Here is a 22,013-nt window from a genome sequence, read left to right as displayed (position 1 = left end):
GATTGGCACTCTGTGTGTGTCTGTAAAATACGCTACTATATCAGTTTGTCATTAACTTTCAAATTACTAGATTATTAGGGATAATCTGTTGAAACTATGTAGAAGTATTTTCTTTCTTTTTACATCTCACCAATGTCATCATCTGTTTTGTCAGCAGGTTCCTTTTCAAGGCATTCCCGTACAACATCTCTCCCCAGCAGTGGATCTGAAGTTCTGTCAATGTCTTCATCTTCTTCTTCATCGTCTTCAGAATCAACTGGTGCTTCTGGGAGACCAGTTAGATCTACATCTCCCATCTCACTTTCTGTAGCCTGTACATAAAATCAATGCAAGTTATTTCAGCTGCTGAAAATTAAGCACATAAATTTTGACACAAATCTACTTAGTTCTGGTAATATCAACTACTGGCCAAATGAACAGCTTGGAAGAGCTCTGTGAATAGCCTCCAGCTGCCCTGTGGGCAAACAAGTTATACTCGTCACTAATGGACCTTTGTGATTTTTTGGGGGGGGGAGTGGGATTGGGGATAATCAGTAGAGCATGGCTAGAATATTCACTTGCATAGGTATTTGTGAAATCCAAATGTTAAATTCCATCAATAACGAACACAGAAATTAACAGATTTTCAGGACCATAAAGCTGGTGCTGTCTGCAGCAGAAAGTAAGTCAGGACAAAACTGACAAGTTCTACCCTATAACCAATTTAACATAAACAATAATATTATATCCTAAAGGGAAAAATTGTTAAGATGGCTAAAAGAGTGATTGTACATTTAAACAGAATGATTTAAGCATTTATTATCTGCAACTAGGCCATGTCATATGATGCCGGTAGATTTAAACTCAAGCTAGGCAAGGTCAGCTAACCTCAGCAGATCCAGCTTGTTCTCTGAAAGTTTCAGAGTTTCTTTGAATATGTGGGGAACATAAAACTCAGCCCTTCAAGAGACTCTCAACAGTCTATCAAAGCAGCAGCTCATTTGATTCCTATATGGCTAACATATATAGAAACCTCCTGGCAAGTAAGGTCAAGTGGCAGTTTAAAAATAGAAAGATTTAGCATTTGTACAATCTAGCACTTTGTACAATGCAGCAGCATTTCCTTTGACAAAAGGTTTTGTCAAGCAGAATCACCGTTTATAGCTTGTATTTTTAAAATAATAATAATATTGTAATAAAGGTACAATTCAACTTATGGAACACTAAATCAGAAACTGTAAAAGCAACCAAAAGTTGAAAAGTAAATTCAGATAACATTAAAGATCATCTGAATAAGGTCTCTGTCAGCCCACTAGCCCCTCTTCAAAACTTGGCATCTCTTCTTACTTTGGAAAAGCCTCTATTTTCCCTCTGGAACTATTGCAAGATGGTCTTGCAAATAGCCTCAAGAAAAGGACCTCCTTCTGATGGCACCACACCAGAAGAAGAAGAGTGGATTGGTAGGGTAAGAAGAGGGCTTTTTCCAACTCCATGGAGACACACACACACAGTGAGAGAGCTCTGCTGAATATGAACTTGCATTTTTGGTGTTTCTCAGTGTCTGTTTCTGCATCTGTCAGAATGTATAGTGTGTGTGAGGGTCTGTATGTATGTTCTGGAGAGTATGTATATTTACACAGCAAAACATGTGTTAGCCACTTTGACCACAGCCATCACCAATATGAAGCCCTCAGGAGATTGGCCAATTTTCAGCATGCTCATCAGCGGGGGGGGGGGGAGCTACTCAAGGTCTAGATGAACAAACCATGTGGGTTGAGTGGGGAAAAGGGTTTAGTTCACTGCCAAGCATGGCCTTCGTGAAGGACAGTCAACATTTCTGGGAGAAGGAACTCAACTCATGATTTCTGTATATCTAGATCAGTTGTAGCAAACTCCTGGCCCATGGGCCTAATTAGTTAAAGCTGCATTAAATATATCTGCAGAGATAGCTCTGTCAGCACAAACATTTCTGCTTGCCCAATGAAACCATCACCCCTCTCCTCTGCATGATGTTCTGAAGGGCTCTCCTGACTCTCCAAAGCAGATTTAGGGATGGTGCAGGGAAATACTGGGTAGGGGGAAGAGAGGGAGGAAGTTGTGTTATGCTAGTGATAATTTATTATACTGGCTTCTAGCAGACCCACAATGAATAAGACCCACAGAGTTTATTTTAATTGCTTAGGTAGTTTATTAACCTCTTGATCAAAGAGGTCTTCTCCAATTTGGCCCCATCAGGCTCCCCCCATTTGGTCCACTTGGCTGCTTATTCCAAGCCATGCCCACCAGTCCATCATATGACACCAGGAACAAGACAGGTAAAGATATCATTTCAAACTGTGCTGAATTCAAACCACAACTGCAAAGGAATATTACCCTGCCACACCACTTTCAGGAGTGATATAACAGAATACCCTTGGGAGCTCCTGTTTGCTCTCATGTGTATCTGACCACTTTCAAACGCTGCTGACTGAGCACACTGAACTTCAAATTTCTCTACAGATATAGTTTAAGTAATCTGATGTTATATGTTCTCTGGTGATTGACAGGTGCCCTCCGCCCACCTGTCAAAGTGGTCTACAGCAGGTTGGCTACTTCTGGATTCAACTGTACAGCTGGATCTAATTCCCCATCCCTGATCTATATATTAAAGGAATAGTCTCTTCTTCAGAGAAAGAAGAAACATTCAGATAATATAAATGGATATTCAGGGATCCAGTCTTAGAGCATCAGTAGCATTGGAGCAAAGAAGATGGAGGCAACTGAGAGATCACTTGGAGTCCCAAGTACAATATTTATTTTAATATCTGTGGGAAAAGATACACAAAGGAATCTATTTACACCTATTTACACCACATCCTCTTTCAGTGTTCCACGAAACTTACATATTTTGGTCTAGTAATTTCATGATAGATAATTTTGATGCAGAAAAAATGATCAAAGGATCAGAGTCTCAGATTCACACAAAGCAGTAGCTGCAGTGATCAGCATGGACAGAACAAATGCTGTATTTGTCCCATTAGCTATGATGACATCCAGTTGCAGATCAATTTTGTTAACATATGGTTATAGGGCAAGTGCCCTAAGCAATTTAAAGAGGGCAAATAAATATGGAAACAAATGTGCTTACTACATGACAACAGAAAGAGATAAGTTACATGATTATCAATCTATACAGCAGATGGAAAGCAATAAAAACATTCCAGTTCTGCTGTTGTAAATATGAAATAGAAGGAAGACACATTGATTATGAGCTAAGAAAGTAAGAACGTTTTCTGAAACAGTACTGATAATATTTATTTAAAATGTTTGCTGCGAGGATTATGCAGTCAAATTAACATTTGTAAAAGATCTCAACCCTACACATAATTTATTGTGTATGTAAAAACATTCACTCTGTGCCACATTCAGTTCAAGTAAGCAGTGCATAGGTCAGTTTTTCCACATCTGAAAGTAAATCATAGACCCAAGAGATGTTACACCTTGGACTTTAAAACTGAGGTCCTGGATCTATTCAAAAGAGAGATACGTGGTTACATTCACGGACTTCTTTTCACAGTCAGCCTTAATAGCAGCTCGTGTAAGGTGACAGAACCCATACTTTTAACAGCTGATCCCCCAACCACACAGATTACATAAAGTGTCAACTTCAATACATACATTATCAAGGATATCAGATAAAGGTTATAATAATCAATGTGAATGTATGCATCCTGCATATGTAGACTTTGGAATGTTAGCACACAATCTTTAGAGACTATAGATTGACTTCTTGATATTCTGTAACACTCTGTTAATTGATTTTATGCACCTTTGGATGGAATAAGCCTCATTTAACATTACTTTTTAAAACTCAGTCTTATCATTGTGCACTGCTTAGGAAAAATCTACAGTAGAAGTAGTAGATGACAAAACAATTAAAGAATATCAATTATGCCAAGGTCATCCACTGTCACTTAATGTACTTTAGGGAACATTAATTATTAACCTATAGTGGATCAATGATGAATATAACCTCCAAGATGTATTTAGATACAGACTAAACAGAAGTGAAATAATTAAGTTGCTTTTTATAGAATCCAGCATATATCAAAGAAGTTGTGTGACTTACTCCACAATATTAATTTGGAAGAAGGGTGGAGCTAAATGTTAAATGCACATGTGCATAACAAGAACCAAACAGGAACAAGTGATTAGGAGCAAGAAGTAGCAAGGAGGAATAACATATCTTTCCCACATCTATTGCTTTCCCTGGCCACCACTTTTCCTTAAACCTTGGCTAGATTGTGTTCAGACTAATAGAGAAATTACCCTGTAATTTATGAAAGACTCGTGATCTGCTGGATATTGTCTTAGCACCTAGTTCTATGCTTGTTTAAATCTAACCAATTATACTAGACTTGCTCCTAGATAAGTATGCATAGGACTTCAGCCTTAATCAAGCCTCTTAACTTTGACAACTACTTTATTATTTAAAAATAATAATAATACAGCACATCCAAAAGGCCTCAGGGGAAACACAAATGGTAGGCAATTTGTTGCTCATCAGCTGGCCTTGTGAAAACTCTGGTTGGAAACTCTGGCCATTTTCTATCCACCACTACATGAATGTGGCTTGAAACATGGGAATGGAAATATTCCAGGGCATATCCCAAGCTATTCCATGACTTAGAAATGCATGAATTTGACATGTTTAACCCAGCTGTGCATTTTAAAGCTCACATACATAGACTCTTCTACAGTCTTTCCCACCATGAATGTCTAGAAGCTGATAGTCCGGGCAGGAAATTATTCTGGGCTTACTGAATGGCCGTAAGGTATAGATGTCTGGCTTTCTATATATTTGGAGCCACCACATAGTTCACTTTTAAGCAGTTGTCTGAATCCACAGAGAGAATTAAGCAGGAACAGATATAGGAAAATATCTGCCTTACACAGAGTAAAACCGCTAGTCTATCCGGCTCAGCACTGTCTGCACTGACCGGCAGCACCTTTCCAGGGTTTAAAACAGGGATGTTTTCCAGATGAACTTGGAGATGCGGCAGGTTGAATCTGGGGCTTTTGTCATACAAAGCAATTGCTCTACCACTGAAATATAGCTCTCCTACTATATATTGTTGTCTGATTCTTGAATTCAAATAATCTTCCCTGTAGTAATAGCAATTTTGATCCAAATCTTTCACATTTTTTTGTACTACAAGCTCTTTAGTGAGACACAAGTTTCATTATAAGGCAGCCTTAAGTTGCGTGTCAAGACCCCGAGGCCTCCCCCCAAGTTGAATAAAAACACATGGGTTCAAATAGCCAAAAGCCACCACCACCCCCGGCCAACTGAAAGAAGAAGAAAAGGAGGCTGAAGAGTTTAGTAGGGTTCATGTCATTTGTTCCCCTAGCAATGCAGAAGCCTGAAGCTCTGTATAAAAAACTCTCAATAACGCAATGATACAAAGTGTGCCTACATCAAACTAGAAACACATACTTAAGTCTATTTATATTGTTTAAGCACTGTTTCCTTCCTATAGAGCAAAGAGCTCTATATGCACATTTAATGAGACTAGTGTAAAATATAAAGGGTTGTATCCAACAAAGTTAGTGTAGAAGAATTGAACCTAGATCATTTAAGTTAGCCATTTTAATTTATTCCAGTGAGTCTATCTACTCTGAATAGGCCTAATGTTGGAAGCAACCCAGCTTTTACCCAATCTATTATTGTCAATCAATTCACAATTAATTAATTAATTAATTAATTAATTAATTAAGCCAAACTCACTCTAATCTGCCATTTGCTTAAGTTGACTTCAACACACACATATCATTAAGAGCACTGCCCTCCTTTTTAGTTGCTACTGAGCCTAGTGAGTGTTCAGTGGCTGGGGACTCAGGACACCAAAACACTTCTGATTGTATCCTAAATCTCAGTTGATACACTGCTTCTTTAGGCATCATGGGGGGAAAACCTCCATTGGTTACAATAGCCAAGTATCACCTGAATAACTACATATTATCACAAACACCAATTTTATTATTATTTCAGTAAGATTTTAACTTGAAACAAATTACATCATTATCTTCCAAATCAAAACTTAATATTCCTCTCGTCTAACTGAACCCAACATCTTACAGTTGTACCTCGGGTTACATACACTTCAGGTTACATATGCTTCAGGTTACAGACTCCGCTAACCAAGAAATACTATCTCGGGTTAAGAACTTTGCTTCAGGATGAGAACAGAAATTGTGCTCCGGCGGCATGGCAGCAGCGGGAGGCCCCATTAGCTAAAGTGGTGCTTCAGGTTAAGAACAGTTTCAGGTCAAGTACAGACCTCGGAACGAATTAAGTACTTAACTTGAGGTACCACTGTATTTTCTTCATTGTGCTGTCAAATTTTAAGAGTATATGATAGCAATCTTATGCTTCTGCTAGCATACGGGATTCAACCATTTAAGTCCTCCCTCTTTTTATGAAAACAGAATGTTAAAACAAATTTTGGACTTACTTGGTAGATGTCAGATAAACTGCTACTCCCAGAATCACTAGCAATGCTGCAACCAGACTGACTTGAGGGGACATGTGTCACCTGTGGATGTTGACCATCTGTGAGATGCATCTTGGTCAGGTCTGCAGGAAGCTGGAAGCAAAGTGTAATATAAGGGAAGTTAAATAGGCTTTCAATTTCAAGCAATTCATGCTATGTTTAACTTGATATAATTTAATGCTGACTGAGAAAGTGCAATATACATTGGTTTTATTTTTTATTTGGTTGAAATATTGTCAGTTACCAACTACATATTAAGCCTTGTTGAGTTTAGGAAAACAACTTACAGTGAAAACATGTGCATGTAAAAATTGCATTGGCTGCCAATTTGCTAAGTTCAAGGTGTTGGCTCTGGTGTACAAAGTCCTACACCTCTTGGGACCACTAAAGCTAAAAGAGCATCCTACCCAATATGTACCCAATTGGTCACTGCTTTCTACAGATAAGGGTTTCCTGCACATCAAAAGATCTGTTCCATAAGATATAGAGATCTGTTCTTCAGTGTGGTGGCACCTAACCTTTGAAACTCGTTCCTGTTATACGTCAAACAGGCACAGTCTCTATTGCCTTTTTTGGTGCCAATTAAAGACCTTCCTTTTTAAAACAAGCCTTTCAAAAGGAGATCAATATCCTAGGCTATACCTGTATTGAATAGGTAATGAATTTTACATATGAAATTGCTTAATTTATTTTTATATAATGGAATTGTTTTCATTGGCTATGTTTTTACTGTGAAATTGCTTTAAGATGTTTTATGGGAAAGTGTTTAATAAATTGGATCAAATAATAATAAATGCTTTGTATCCAAGTGGTTCCACATTCTAACCTAAGCACCTCCATTTTCCAGTGCTGGGAAACAATAATACTTCAGTAGCCTCTGCTGCCACATGCTTCTTTGCAAATACATTCTGCAAACATCTGTTACTATCATATTATGCAACAATTATTAGTACAGTGTGTTTGGCATAATACAAAAATGTTAACACAATAAATATAAGGGAGGAACGACTACCTGAAATGATTATCTGTAATTTGATTACAATAATAAAATATTTAGTTCAGAAGCAGAATGACAACTATTAAGACGTCATGTTCATTTGAGCCTGTGCTCCAAATGTTGTAATACTGTTCCTAAAAATAGGAAGAAGAGACTCTTCAGTGGAAAGACTTAAAGCACAACTTGAGTTAACTCAATTTTAGTACATTTCAAAACAACCTGCTTAAAACTGTATTTCTTTTTTAAAAGAGAAAATCATAACTGTGAACAGAAGCAATGTGCTCAGATTGAGAATCTGCAAGTAGTATTTTTCTGAACACCTGCTAAAGAACAGCAGATGCGAAATAGTGAACATGTTCCAAGGACATTAGGAAGTTTCCAGATTTGAATAGTAGTTTCAAAAGCCAGCTAACAGATTGGCCCGAATGTCAGGCTGCTTATATTAAAGAAAGAAAGCAAAGGGTGGGGGGAATAAATCCCCTGGCTGAGAATTAATTGGCTTTCTGTCAGCACATTAGATGAGATCCTGGCATATACTTGCATGACCTCTTTATGTAATCACAAAGGCAGCTCTGAAGCAAGACAACCTACATTTACTAAGTCCTAGGTATTCTATTTGGTGTGTGTATGTGGAGGGGGAATACTAAATTCAGTAGCACCTGCATGTCTGCCATTCTAGAACATTGAAGGTGAGCAGACATAAATGCCCATTAGCCAACATCATCACATAGACGACTTATTTTTAAATAAATATATCCATGACATATGTGCGTGTATTTTATCTTATATTCTGCCTGTAAGATTTCCATAACAAGTTACAAAATAAAACATTAAATCAAATATCACATCAACAATTATGCAGTGGCCATTAACCGAGATGCAAAAAAACTTAAGTTATTAAGGGGGGGACACAAACTTTTAATCTAGTCCATGAATGCATGGCCAATTATTTGGGGGAGGGGGTTTCACAGTTAGGGCACCACCCAGAGAAAGCATTGTCCTAGATAGCCACGCCCTTTATCTTTGAAGGCAGTGATGTTCAAAGCAGAGGCTCCAAAGATCCTAACTGTTTGGAGGTTCATTGGAAGCAGACGGTACCAATATCCCAGACCATTTAGGGCAGCAGTGAGAAACCTGCGGTCTTCCAGATACTGTTGGACTACAACTCCTATCATCCCTGACCACTGTCCACGCTGGCTGGGACTGATGAGAGTTGGGAGTTCAGCAATGTTTGGAGGGCTGGTTTCTCATCCCTGATTTAGAGATTTAATTATGTACATAAAGGTAAAGGTACCCCTGCCCGTACGGGCCAGTCATGTCTGACTCTAGGGTTGTGCGCCCTTCTCACTCAAGAGGCCGGGAGCCAGCGCTGTCCGGAGACACTTCCGGGTCACGTGGCCAGCGTGACGAAGCTGCTCTGGCGAGCCAGCACCAGCGCAGCACACGGAAACGCCGTTTACCTTCCCGCTATAAAGCGGTACCTATTTATCTACTTGCACTTAGGGGTGCTTTCGAACTGCTAGGTGGGCAGGAGCTGGGACCGAAAGACGGGAGCTCACCCCGCCACGGGGATTTGAACCGCCGACCATGCGATCGGCAAGCCCTAGGCGCTGAGGTTTTACCCACAGCACCACCCGCAAACAAACCTAAAACCAGTACAGATGCTTAAATCACCAGATAAATATGGTAGCAACTATATTTTCAACCAGCTGCCAGTTTCCAAAGACAACCCATGTAAAATGTTATCATGGCATGATTCACCAAAGCAAGATCATGTTTCTTTGAAAAGGGCTAAAGCTGCAGTACCTACTGAAGTTGGTGAAAGTTGCCATGGATGTTATTTGGGCATCCATTAGCAAGGCTTTATTAAAAGTTAAAAGTTAAAGTAGTGGACTGGATTCTTCAGTGGAGTGCAAATTCATTTAAGAAGTGGCTGAATCTCATTTGCATGGTCAACTATACCACATACTAACACCAGCACCATCTCTCTGGATGCTATTACAGTGAATCTAGAAATATTTGCTATTTTAAAGAAAATAAAATTCAGATGCAGTATACATTTACTGAATATCATTTTTAAAAGTTGGCTTTATATTTCTGACTGAGCCAATGAGTAGTTATCACTGTAAGCAGAGCTACATTTCCCTCAAGATAGAATCAGTATTTTATGTTTTGGACAAGTGAATCCAAAATTACTCCTCTATAAACTAAAAGAATTCAGATGGTAATAGATTCTTCTAGAAGCATATTGTCCCTCCTCTTTATAAATCAGTAGTTGGCAACATCCATGCTGAACCGTGTGGTACCAAACAGAATTTGTATAGTGGGTGAAAGAGACTGAATGAGCTAATGTGAATTATTTTTAAGAAAACAGACTAATAAATCTCCCAAGCTGAAATGAGGTGCATGAATGCACAAAATACCAATTTGAGACAAGCAACCTTTGTACTGCCTGCCATTTTTAACATAAATCTCTGCCTCTATTTTATATACATCACATTTATTATCCACACATATTGAGCTGCCTTACATACCTCACTATGTTGAACTGCACTGATATGATGAATTTGTAACATGATGGTAGCAGTTGTGAAAATGAAATGTAGGATAAGGTTTGAGCCATGTTTACTCAGTATAATATAACATATTTATTCAACTGTGAATGTTTCAAATGAGAGATTGTGTAAACCAAAGACATGTTTTCCAGGAGCAATTTGCCCTCTCCAGCCAGATCATTACCTGCATCAAGAATTCTTATAATAATGCTGCAAACATACAATTATTTGTTCAGCTGCCTGAACAATGAAATATTGTTCTACTGCCATCCATACCACTTGCAGATCCTACTGTCCATTGCCTTCCCTAAAGCTGTCTTTATTGCAGGAAAAGTACTTCTTTTTCCTAATACTGCATGCATAGAAGAAAGTTAAAACTCGAGGATTAGTGATTTTCTATATATATTCTGCTACTCGACTCATTCTGGCTACTCTACTCTTCTTGGTTCTATGGCACATCCAAATGGACCTCATTTAAACAACTTCTCATGTTGCCTATATCTCTACTACTTGTTGCTCAGTCTGAAAGACTGTCTCCCCTACCTATTTTCCTCTAGCTTTCCTGCCCTGATCAGTATAAGAAACAAATCCTGAAATTACTCAAGAATACCAAGCCAACTCTTAGATCACTAAATTAGCTCTGCACTGGGCTACTTGCCAACCACATTTCTTTGGAATACAGTCACTTTTTGTTTTATTGGCTCCAGACTTCCTGCATCAAACAGACTAATCTTTTCAAGAATATTTATTTGCACCTTATAACTGTGGGTTTACATGGGGACAATTGCTCCATAGATACCAAGTATACTTAACAGGGGGCAGGACCAAAACACAAATAGGTAGTTGCCACACATCTCGCTGCCAATGTCAATGTAGCCCAGTGAACAGTGACAGAGCTGCATTCAGTGACAGTTCAAGTCCCATTAACTCACCAGGCGATGCTGGGCAACCCCTACTTCAGCCTTTGCTCCCTACTGTATAATTGCCCTAGCTCACACACTCATCATGCAAATAAAGTTGATACGTATTGCCTAATACTATTATGCACTAATGGAAATGAAAAAATACTAAAATAAAACTACAGTGGTACCTCGGTTTAAGTACAGTCCTGTTTACAAACTCCGCAAAACCGGAAGTAGTGTCCCGGTTTCCGAACATTACCTTGGTCTAAGAATGGAATCCGAACAGTGGAAGGGCACCGGCAGCGTGAGGCCTCATTAGGGAAAGCACGCCTCAGTTTAAGAACAGTTTCGGTTTACAAACGGACTTCTGGAACGGATTAAGTTTGTAAACCAAGGTACCACTATATTAAGTTCTCACTATTCTGTAATGCCTGTTGTCTTTGTCCATGGAGTTTTCTTGGCAGGGATACTGGAGTGGCTTGCTGGTTCCTAATCCAGGTGGATCACGTTTGGTCAAAACTCTCCACTATGACCTGTCCGTCTTGGGTGGCCCTGCATGGCATAGCTCATAGCTTCTCTGAGTTATTCAAGCCAGGAAATTGAATGCAGATTTCCAAAAAATAGCAAGGAGAGACAAGAGGGCCTTCTTAAATGAGCAATGCAAAGAAATAGAGGAAATCAAGAGAATGGGGTAAACCAGAGATCTCTTCAAGAAAATTGGAGATATGAAAGGAACATTTCGTACAAAGATTACCATAATAAAGGACAAAAGTGGTAAGGACCTAACAGAAACAGAAGACATCAAGAAGAGGTGGCAAGAATACACAGAGGAATTATACCAGAAAGAAATGGATGTCTCGTACACCCCAGGTAGTGTGGTTGCTGACCTTGAGCCAGACATCCTGGAGAGTGAAGTCAAATGGGCCTTAGAAAACACTGCTAATAACAAGGCCAGTGGAAGTGATGGTATTCCAGCTGAACTATTTAAAATTTAAAAGATGATGCTGTTAAGGTGCTACACTCAATATGCCAGCAAGTTTGGAAAACCCAGCAGTGGCCGTAGGATTGGAGAAGATCAGTCTAGATCCCAATCCCAAAGAAGGGCAGTGCCAAATAATGCTCCAACTACCGCACAATTGCACTCATTTCACACACTAGCAAGGTTATGCTCAAAATTCTACAAGGCAGACTTAAGCAGTATGTGGACCGAGAACTCCCAGAAGTGCAAGCTGGATTTCGAAGGGGCAGAGGAACCAGAGACCAAATTGCAAACATGCGCTGGATTATGGAGAAAGCTAGAGAGTTCCAGAAAGACATCTACTTCTGCTTCATTGACTATGCAAAAGCCTTTGACTGTGTCAATCACAGCAAACTATGGCAAGTTCTTAAAGAAATGGGAGTCCCTGATCACTTCATCTGTCTCCTGAGAAATCTCTATGTGGGACAAGAAGCTACAGTTAGAACTGGATATGGAACAACTGATTGGTTCAAAATTGAGAAAGGAGTACAACAAGGCTGTATATTGTCTCCCTGCTTATTTAACTTATATGCAGAACTCATCATGCGAAAGGCTGGGCTGGATGAATCCCAAGCCAGAATTAAGTTTGGCGGAAGAAATATCAACAACCTCAGATATGCAGATGACACAACCTTGATGGCAGAAAGTGAGGAGGAATTAAGGAACCTTTTAATGAGGGTAAAAGAGGAGAGTGCAAAATATGGTCTGAAGCTCAACATCAAAAAAACAAAGATCATGGCCACTGGGCCCATCACCTCCTGGCAAATAGAAGGGGAAGAAATGGAGGCAGTGAGAGATTTTACTTTCTTGGGCTCCATGATCACTGCAGATGGTGACAGCAATCATGAAAGTAAAAGACACCTGCATCTTGGGAGAAAAGCAATGACAAACCTAGACAGCATCTTAAAAAGCAAATACATCACCTTGCCAACAAAGGTCCATATAGTTAAAGCTATGGTTTTCCCAGTGGTGATGTATGGAAGTGAGAGCTGGACCATCAAGAAGGCTGACCGCCGAAGAATTGATGCTTTCAAATTATGGTGCTGGAGGAGACTCTTGAGAGTCCCTCGAACTGCAAGAAGATCAAACCTATCCATTCTGAAGGAAATCAGCCCTGAGTGCTCACTGGAAGGACAGATCCTGAAGTTGAGACGCCAATACTTTGGCCACCTCATGAGAAGAGAAGACTCCCTGGAAAAGACCCTGATGTTGGGAAAGATGGAGGGCACAAGGAGAAGGGGACAACAGAGGACGAGATGGTTGGGCAGTGTTCTCGAAGCTACCAGCATGAGTCTGACCAAACTGCAGGAGGCAATGGAAGACAGAAGTGCCTGGCGTGCTCTGGTCCATGGGGTCACGAAGAGTCGGACACAACTAAACGACTAAACAACAACAAAGTCTGTAATGCATATGCTTCCTAGATACCATATTTTTCCGTGTATAAGATGCCCCCATGTATAAGATAACCTCTATTTCTTTTAACCCAAAATTAAGAAACTACGGTAAGTTGTTTAGCTTCTTTGGGGGGGGGGGAGGTCACTTCCGCCAATCACTCACCCGCTTGCCTGCCACTGCCGCTCGCACAACTTGCCACAGCCACCAATTGTCTGCCTGCTCACCGCCACCAACAGCCCACCCACCCACTTGCCGCAGCCGCCAATCGCCTGCTTGCCTTGCCATAGCCGCCAAACGCCTGCCCAATTGCCACAGCCAATTGCCAGCAGGCCTTGCCGCAGCCACCAATCACCCACCCAATCGCCGCTGCCAATCTCCTGCTTGTTGCTGCCATTAATTGCACATCCCCCCTCTGCATTCATTATCCATGTATTGTAAGATGACACTCAAATTTTTCCTATTTTTTTTTTTAGCAAAAAGCATCATTTTATACATGGTAAAATACAGTATTCTCCCATCTAGCTATTTATATTTAAGCCTTCTCAGCTGGGTGAATAGATTGCTTACATAGATATTGTTCATAAATAATCTGTTGTTTTTTGTTTTGTTTTGCAACTGTTTTTGTTACATTTTGTGCATTCTTTGGGACATATGTGGAAGATGATTAATAAATAACCGTTCTTATTGCACATGGACATTCACCGACTATCCTACTTTCTCAACTGTGTGAATTGATCTGGAAGATGGCAGGCTTATATCCATGTAACTAATAAAATAGTCATACAAAAATATGGACTGTTTATTTAATGAAAAGGCAGATTAGAATCAGACAACTGACAGTGTTAAGGTGACAGGTTTCACATACAAAAACCACATTCTTTCATTTCATTTCAGCCTTGAATCACCACTACTGACCTTTTTAACAAGAGGAAATTAAAATGCAAGAGACCATGAAAGTGTGCTAATGTGCTGAGTGCCTGAATGCATTAAGAGTCAAGGCATTCAATGACGTTGCTCCCACAGCCACCTAATTATATTCTCTAGCCTAGATAGCATTTCCTATCACACACAAATACTTCATTAACTAACCTGATAGAATATCAGCAAGCTATATGTGCAAGCTATTTATCCATATGTGCTAGCTAAAAATACATCTATTCTTAGAAAGTCTGTCCTGATGGCACAGGACCTTTGGTTTGTGACACAGACCTAGAATATTAGCTGTCTGACAGCAGTCTGGAAGTTTGTTTATCTAAGGGTGGCACACATGGCCCTTAGGATAGGAAAGCTGTCATTGTAGCCCATGTTCTAGGTTGACAGCTGAGGCATGGGGTTGGGAAACTGGGAAAAGAGACAAGCAGAGAACATGAATTATAATTCATTTCAGAATGGTAAAAAAGCAAACATATGTGATTCAAATGATAAAATTGTATAGACTGATTTAACTTATGAAAAGTTTCAACAAGGGAATAAATATCTAAGGGTCAAAATCAGTCACTTAAAGTGACCTCAGAAGCCACTGCAGATGGAACAGAATTGGTGTTACAAGATCAGTTTGCCTTCAAGCTTCAACAGTCAACAGTCTGGCAATCACATTCTGCACTACAGTGGTATCTCGGGTTACAGACGCTTCAGGTTACAGACTCTGCTAACCCAGAAATAGTACCTCAGGTTAAGAACTTTGCTTCAGGATGAGAACAGAAATCGTGTGGTGGTGGCAATGGGAGGCCCCATTAGCTAAAGTGGTGTCTCAGGTTAAGAATGGACCTCCAGAATAAATTAAGTTCTTAACCTGAGGAGCCACTGTAATTCAAGCTTCTCGGCTGTTTTCAAACACAGTCCCTTGTAAAACATATTTCAGTAATTCAACCTGGATGATGGTGGTGGTGAGGATTATATGTTCTGGTAGTTGAATGTAATATTTAGATAAGGAATCTTAGATCTTCCAGATTTTATTGATGTACAGATCCCATCATCCCTGACTACTGGGCCAGGCTGGCTAGGACAGATGGGAGTTGGAATAATTCCATTGTTTAACCACTGGTACCATCTAGCTAGCTCAGTACTGTCTCTGCAACTACGGTACTCTCTAGGGTTTCAGACAGGCCTACCAAGAGATGCTGGGATTGAAACTGGGACCTACTGCATGCAAACCAATTTCTTTTACCACTGAACTATGCCCCTTCCCCCACAAAACACGGGCTGCTTCACCAATCTCTCTTTAAGGCAGGCTTCATCAAACTCAGCCCTCCAGATGTTTTGAGACTACAGTTCCCATCATTCCTGACCACTGGTCCTGCTAGCTAGGGATCATCGGAGTTGTAGGCCAAAAACATCTAGAGGGCCAAGTTTGAGACAGCCTGCTTTAAGGAACTGATTGGAGAGACTGTAATCCCCACTTGATTTTCTATCTTTCACCATTTTGAAGCTTCCTTATTTTTTATTAGCCAAGAAACATGACAAAACATGACCATTTAAAATATACCTATCATTATAATTTATGTTGTATTTCTTTGTTCCATGTTTTCAGCATGTTTTTCTTAACATTTAATACACTGAATGCATTATGCCACCTATGTGACCAAGAACAAGGAGGCCTTTTTGAAGCCCCACAAGTAACCTACTTCATACTAAGGATTTGTTATGAGAATAACCCTTTTCAAGACATGTTTTCAGTAGCTTAAATGTTTATATTCTACCCCAAAGTTACAATTTAAAACTAGTTTCCCTTATGTACAAAACCCAAACAATTCAAGCTTATGGGATATATTTTCACCTAGCTCTTTCCTCTATACAAATTTACTTTTTCAAAACTATCTGTTACAGAATTGGTACTAACATAGGCTGTTCTTAATATACAATTCTAAAATATCTTAATACCAGATGTTAATGAATAACAACAACAAAACTTCTCCACTAGAGCAGCTTACCTATGGCTCTCCATAAATTGTTGTACCCCAACTACCATCAACCCCAATCAACATTTCCAATTATCAGGAATGATGAGCACTGTAGGTCAGAAACATCTGGAAGCAACAATTTCGCTACCCCTCATTTGAACAATTCAGTGAATAACTGATTAAATGAAAGTTTCAATAACTCAAGCAGTTAGTTTTCTGATATGGGGTTCACATGTCACGGCAAAAATGGCCGCTGTTTCTTTAATGCTTAAAAAAGCTGGATCAGCATGAGTCAGCGGCCTGCACCGGGTTGTATATACAGAGTGAGAAATGTTAGTTTGTTGTCGGGTTGGTTGGTTGGTTAGTGAAAGCTGGTAGTGTTGTTGTGTGTCAGTTGCTTTTGCAGAAAGACTTTTAAGAATAAAACTCTGCAGGGATACTTTTCTTGTGGACTCTTTTATGCCGACAAGGGTCTGAGGACCAGGCTGAGGAGACAAAGGGATGTCAGAACTCTTTTTTCCCCTTTTACAAACACTGACATCACAATCCCAAAACAGATGCATTTCGCTTTCAAAGACTAAAGCTGCATACTTTGCAGAAGAATTTGCATTGCATATTGGACAGCATTCTTCAATGTGGACTTCTGAAAAAGTGCCTTTAACATGCAGTAAAAATGGCACATTACCATAACTTCTGCCGCCCCACTGGCTCAAGAGGGTCAGAAAACTTTCCATAGCAGTTTACCACCACTTTATGTAGGACAGAATTTAAAACTGATGTGTCTGTAATTTCCTGGGTCCTCTTTCCAACTCCATCTATCTATCTATCTATCTATCTATCTATCTATCTATCTATCTATCTATCTTGCTACTACATTGACAAATGTTCAGTAAAGATGCAGATGCAGAATATAGTGACAAATTCCATATTTTTGACAGCATATCAACAACAGCATTTGTAAAAGTTGCAAACACCATCTTAAAAGAGACATTTTCCCTTTTCTCTTTGAAAGAAGGAAATACCACTTTCCAAGCTGCCTGCTACATGACATGCGCATATAATATACTTCTTCAAAATAAACTATGAAATTTACTCCCACAAGATGAAATAATGGCCACTAATTTTGATGGATTACAAGACAATGAGACCAATTCATGGTGAATAAGGCTATCCATTGCTGCTGATCACAATAGCTATGCTCTACCTTCTGTGTCTGAGGCAGTAACCCTCTGAATACCAGTTGCTCACAAGTGCCAAGGAGAGGACAGTGCTGTTGCACTCTACTCTTGTTTGTGGGCTTCACAATAGCAACTGTGAAATCATGATGCTGCTCTAGGTGGGCCTTTAGCCTGGCCCAGCAGAGCTCATCTTACGTTTTCAACATAAAAACCAAGCAAGTATGCTTCTTGCTTTATATTTTACCCACTTGCATTAATCAATTAAGATCTCTTTAATTGGGCAGCAGTCCTAATGTGTACATTTTGTGAGTCAAAAGCCTAGCATTCTGAATGGGTGCTCAGGATATAGCACCATTTACAGAAAAGATGCATGAACTCTTTTTCAGTATCAGGACCTCTGAGCCAATCAAAGCTTTTTCTGGGTACCATTCTACTCCAGAGACACAAACTAAAGCAAGAAAGAGGCACAACTAAACTCTACCCCCTCATGGTAATAGACTTGTCCGATCCCCTCTTGTTAGGTGCTTGTATGGGTACACCCCCCCATTCTCCCAAATTTCTAGAGAGCAGCTGCCAAAATAGTAAGGGCAGGCTTATGTCTATCTATAACTTGGTAGCAAACTAGCTTCATTCATTCAATTACTTCTCTGTACTTATATATTACAAATCACTAGTGTATGTATATGCAAAATGTCGTAATTTTTCAAAGTTGCTACAAATGCAAGTATATTCCAAAAGTTCGCTCTCATAGGTTGCTGACATAAAACTAGGGATTCCACAAACCTATTGGAGCTTATACTTAAGAGACAACTTGGGAGGCTCATGAAAGCCCACCTCAAAGTAAAAGTAAGCTACCCTACCTCACCACCAGTCCTGCTGCTACCACCACCTCTCCAAAACACCCTCACTCTTTCCCTGGGAAGCAGCAAAAGCAATGGGGGCAGCACCCATATGGCTTTGCTCCTTTCTTTTCAGCACTCTAGCCAGTAGTTAGCATCCATTAAAAAAAAAAGGTTCAGTTATAAAGTTTTCAATAAATTCCATTTTGTATATAGATTTTTTTAACCTTTCAGAGAGTATCAAAGAATTACATGTTTATTATTATTTTTCTATGGTGCTTATTAGTTCTGTATCTTTATGGTCACTATTAATAAATGAATTTTGTGTACGGGTCCACTTGCTTAGCATTCGTATTTCAGTAGCTAGAAACAGTATTGTACTATTTACTTATATGAAAGATGTTTCTTAATATGGGCACTGTAAACTTATTTACATAAATATCCCTGATCATGAATAAGAAGCTACACCCATGAGTGTACACCCATTCAGCTGGGAAATGAACATTAAGTAGCTGACTGCTAATTAAGTCAGCTTTCAATTTTTGAAAGGAGATGTAACTGCAATGTTCCTTGTTACCTACTGATGAAAGAGGGACAAGTTATACATATATGTAGAGAATGGCTTTCATTGTTTTCAAATGAGCAATAAATTTTAATACTGAGATTACCCTCATGAAGGCAACTTGCATTTTTTTAAAAATAAATTGTGAATACACTGAATGCTTATTAGTTTTGACAGATTGTTATATATCAGTTTCCTAACTTTCATGATTAGCTTTACTAAATTGCTCTTTGGGAGATAATTAAACAGGTAGTTTCTCCTTTCTAAAATCTCAATATTTAGTATGTTGCACTGCGTGATTTAAATGGCACATTTCATACCATTTAAACAGAAGAGGAGGACAACTAATATCATTTATCTAATGTTATTGTTGGTAGTGAACTGCAACTTGAAATTTGAATTTCTTCAATATAACAGCCACAAAATAACTATTTTGATGCTATAATCATTACTCCTAATACAGTGGTACCTTGGGTTAAGTACTTAATTCGTTCTAGAGGTCCGTTCTTAACCTGAAACTGTTCTTAACATAAAGACAACTTTAGCTAATGGGGCCTCCTGCTGCAGCTGCTGCCGCGCCGCCACCACACAATTTCTGGGTGTATGTAACCTGAGGTACCACTGTAACTGGGTCTTAGTGTCATAGTTGATAGTTATTATACTACCAATATGATTGTCATACCTTGATAATACAGTTGCAAGGTTACATGCCACACATGGCATTGAAAGAGATAAGCCAGGCTCTGGCAACCTCAAGCTTCCTACCAACACAAGAACCACAGAGTGATTATCCCTGCCACCTCCCCAGCCCCAAAGGTGAACACTGCAATTTGTTTTAGCTCTCTGCTTGCTGACTCCACCTATTTTCTCCGTCTATATTTACACACCAAAAAGAAGAACTTCAGTTTTGTTGTAACCATGTCAGGAAAATGCTAGATGAACACCACTTAACATTGAAATATCTGGTTTTAATGAGAATGCAATATGTATTACAGTGGTACCTCGGGTTAAGTACTTAATTCATTCCGGACTTCCATTTTTAACCTGAAACTGTTCTTAACCTGAAGCACCACTTTAGCTAATGGGGCCTCCCACTGCCGCCGCACCACCGGAGCATGATTTCTGTTCTCATGCTGTTCTCATGAAAACAATCACTTGATAAATCTCTAACTTTGTGTTTACACATATGACTAGATTGTTAGTTTGGACACTTGGACATTGGACAATCACTGATTATTGTCACATTAAGACTTGCATAACTTGAAAGAGACCTGAAATATCATCTCACCCCTTATACACCTCCTGCAAATACGATGTAATAAATTCTGAAAATTTTCAGGTCAAATTTGTTTTAAATTTGTTGTTGACATAAATCATTGTTGTCAATGTAGTCTCCAATAAACATTTGTTGCTAATTTTTAAAAGAAAAGTATTTTCACACAGTTTGAGAGTGATGGTTGGGAGTGTGAGCCGCAAGCCTTCAATTGACATGCCATCTCAGCTGTGAATTCCCTAGGTGATAATAGGCTATCCACTAATATGACGGCCAACCTATTGAAAATTAACAAAGATAATGTTGTGCTTATGATGTTAACTTCATGAATGAATTATTTCAGTGCTGCTTATGTGGAGATGTCTTTAAGTTGGGATCAAACACCACAGCTAGACTTGTGTGTGAAGCAGACCTAAGGAATTGTACTGGTTGCCAGTATGCTACTTAGCCACGCTCAAGGTTTTAAAGTTGGTACATAAGGCCCTATATAGCTCAGAACTAGGCTACCTGCAAGAACATCTCTGCCCCCTACAATCCTGTCCAACCACTATGGTGTGCTGAAGAGGCTCTGTTGAACAGTACCTTGTGTTTCGGTTGCTTGGATTGTCTGTACATGAAACAGGTCCTTCAATGTGGTGGCCCTGGTTCATTGGAACTCCATCCCTCTTTAAATACACCAAGCATCTATGAACTTCGGCTTTCACTTATGTTTTACAAATTTGTAGAAGTATTATTAGTTTGTGTGCAACAAGCTCTACAATAATGCTGACACTTTTAATACAGTAGTACCTCGGGTGTTCGGAAACAAAGCACGACTTCTGATTGGCTGCAGGAAGCTCTTGCAGCCAATCGGAAGCCATGGAAGTCCGGTCAGACGTTCGGATTCCAAAAATAGTTTGCAGAACAGTCACTTCCAGGTTTGCGGCGTTCGGGAGTCAAAATGTTCAAGAACTAAGCTGTTTGAAAACCAAAGTACGACTGTATCCCCTGTCACAAAGAAGCCTTCAAAGCCTTTCATGGTACAAAGCATTTTATATAAATCAACACACACGTCTGACCATGAGCAACATATAAAAGAAAACAGAAGTTAAACATTCACAAGCAATAAAAACATTACCAATATCCAGAACTGCTAGAACCTAAGACTAAGGTACTCTCAAAAATGTATAACTTGCTGCTGAAATGGAACACACAAGACGAATTGGTTAAATCGGCTATGATAAAGTGGGCCCAGGATATTGGGCACAACATTATGTTTGAGGACTGGGAAAGGTTATGGACTACCGGGCTGAACTTCACAGCATGTAATGCTCTGAAGGAAAATGTAATGAAAATGATATATAGATGGTACATGACCCCAGTGAAATTGGCTAAAATATACCATTCGTCTGATAACAAATGTTGGAAATGTAAGGAAAATGAAGGAACATTCTTTCACCTCTGGTGGACCTGCCCTAAAGTGAAGGCCTTTTGGGAAATGATATATAATGAGTTAAAAAAGGTATTTAAGTATACCTTCACCAAGAAACCAGAGGCCTTCCTTCTGGGCATGGTCGGCCAGAACGTGTTAAAGAAGGATAGAACATTTTTTATGTACGCTACAACGGCGGCAAGGATACTTATTGCTAAGAGCTGGAAAACACAAGATCTACCAACACTGGAAGAATGGCAGATGCAGCTGATGGACTATATGCAACTGGCTGAGATGACTGGCAGAATCCGCGACCTGGGAGAGGAGAGGGTTGAAGAAGACTGGAAGAAATTTAAGATTTATTTACAAAAGTATTGTAATTTGGTTGAATCCTAACAAGGAAGCCAGAGCAGAAATAACTGTCTACCATTAAATTATAATTTTTTATTTGAGTTTAACCTAAACATTGCA

General features: G+C 39.4%; 1 protein-coding gene across 7 annotated transcripts in view; it reads right to left on the bottom strand.

The window, feature by feature from the left end:
* The window catches only part of RAPGEF6 (Rap guanine nucleotide exchange factor 6), a 135,427-nt gene that overhangs the window by 53,893 nt on the left and 59,521 nt on the right, over positions 1-22,013 (bottom strand). For all 7 annotated transcript variants that reach the window (XM_081893004.1, XM_081893008.1, XM_081893005.1 and 4 more), the window contains 2 exons: positions 6,474-6,605; positions 131-311 (listed from right to left, as the gene is read on the bottom strand). In XM_081893004.1, coding sequence (XP_081749130.1) covers positions 131-311; positions 6,474-6,605 — 313 coding nt within the window. The remainder of the gene's footprint in view (positions 1-130; positions 312-6,473; positions 6,606-22,013) is intronic.

The sequence above is a fragment of the Podarcis melisellensis genome, assembly GCF_964234715.1.
Source record: "Podarcis melisellensis genome assembly, chromosome: 2".
Lineage (NCBI taxonomy): Eukaryota > Metazoa > Chordata > Lepidosauria > Squamata > Lacertidae > Podarcis > Podarcis melisellensis.
This window is presented reverse-complemented; position numbering and strand designations above follow the sequence as displayed.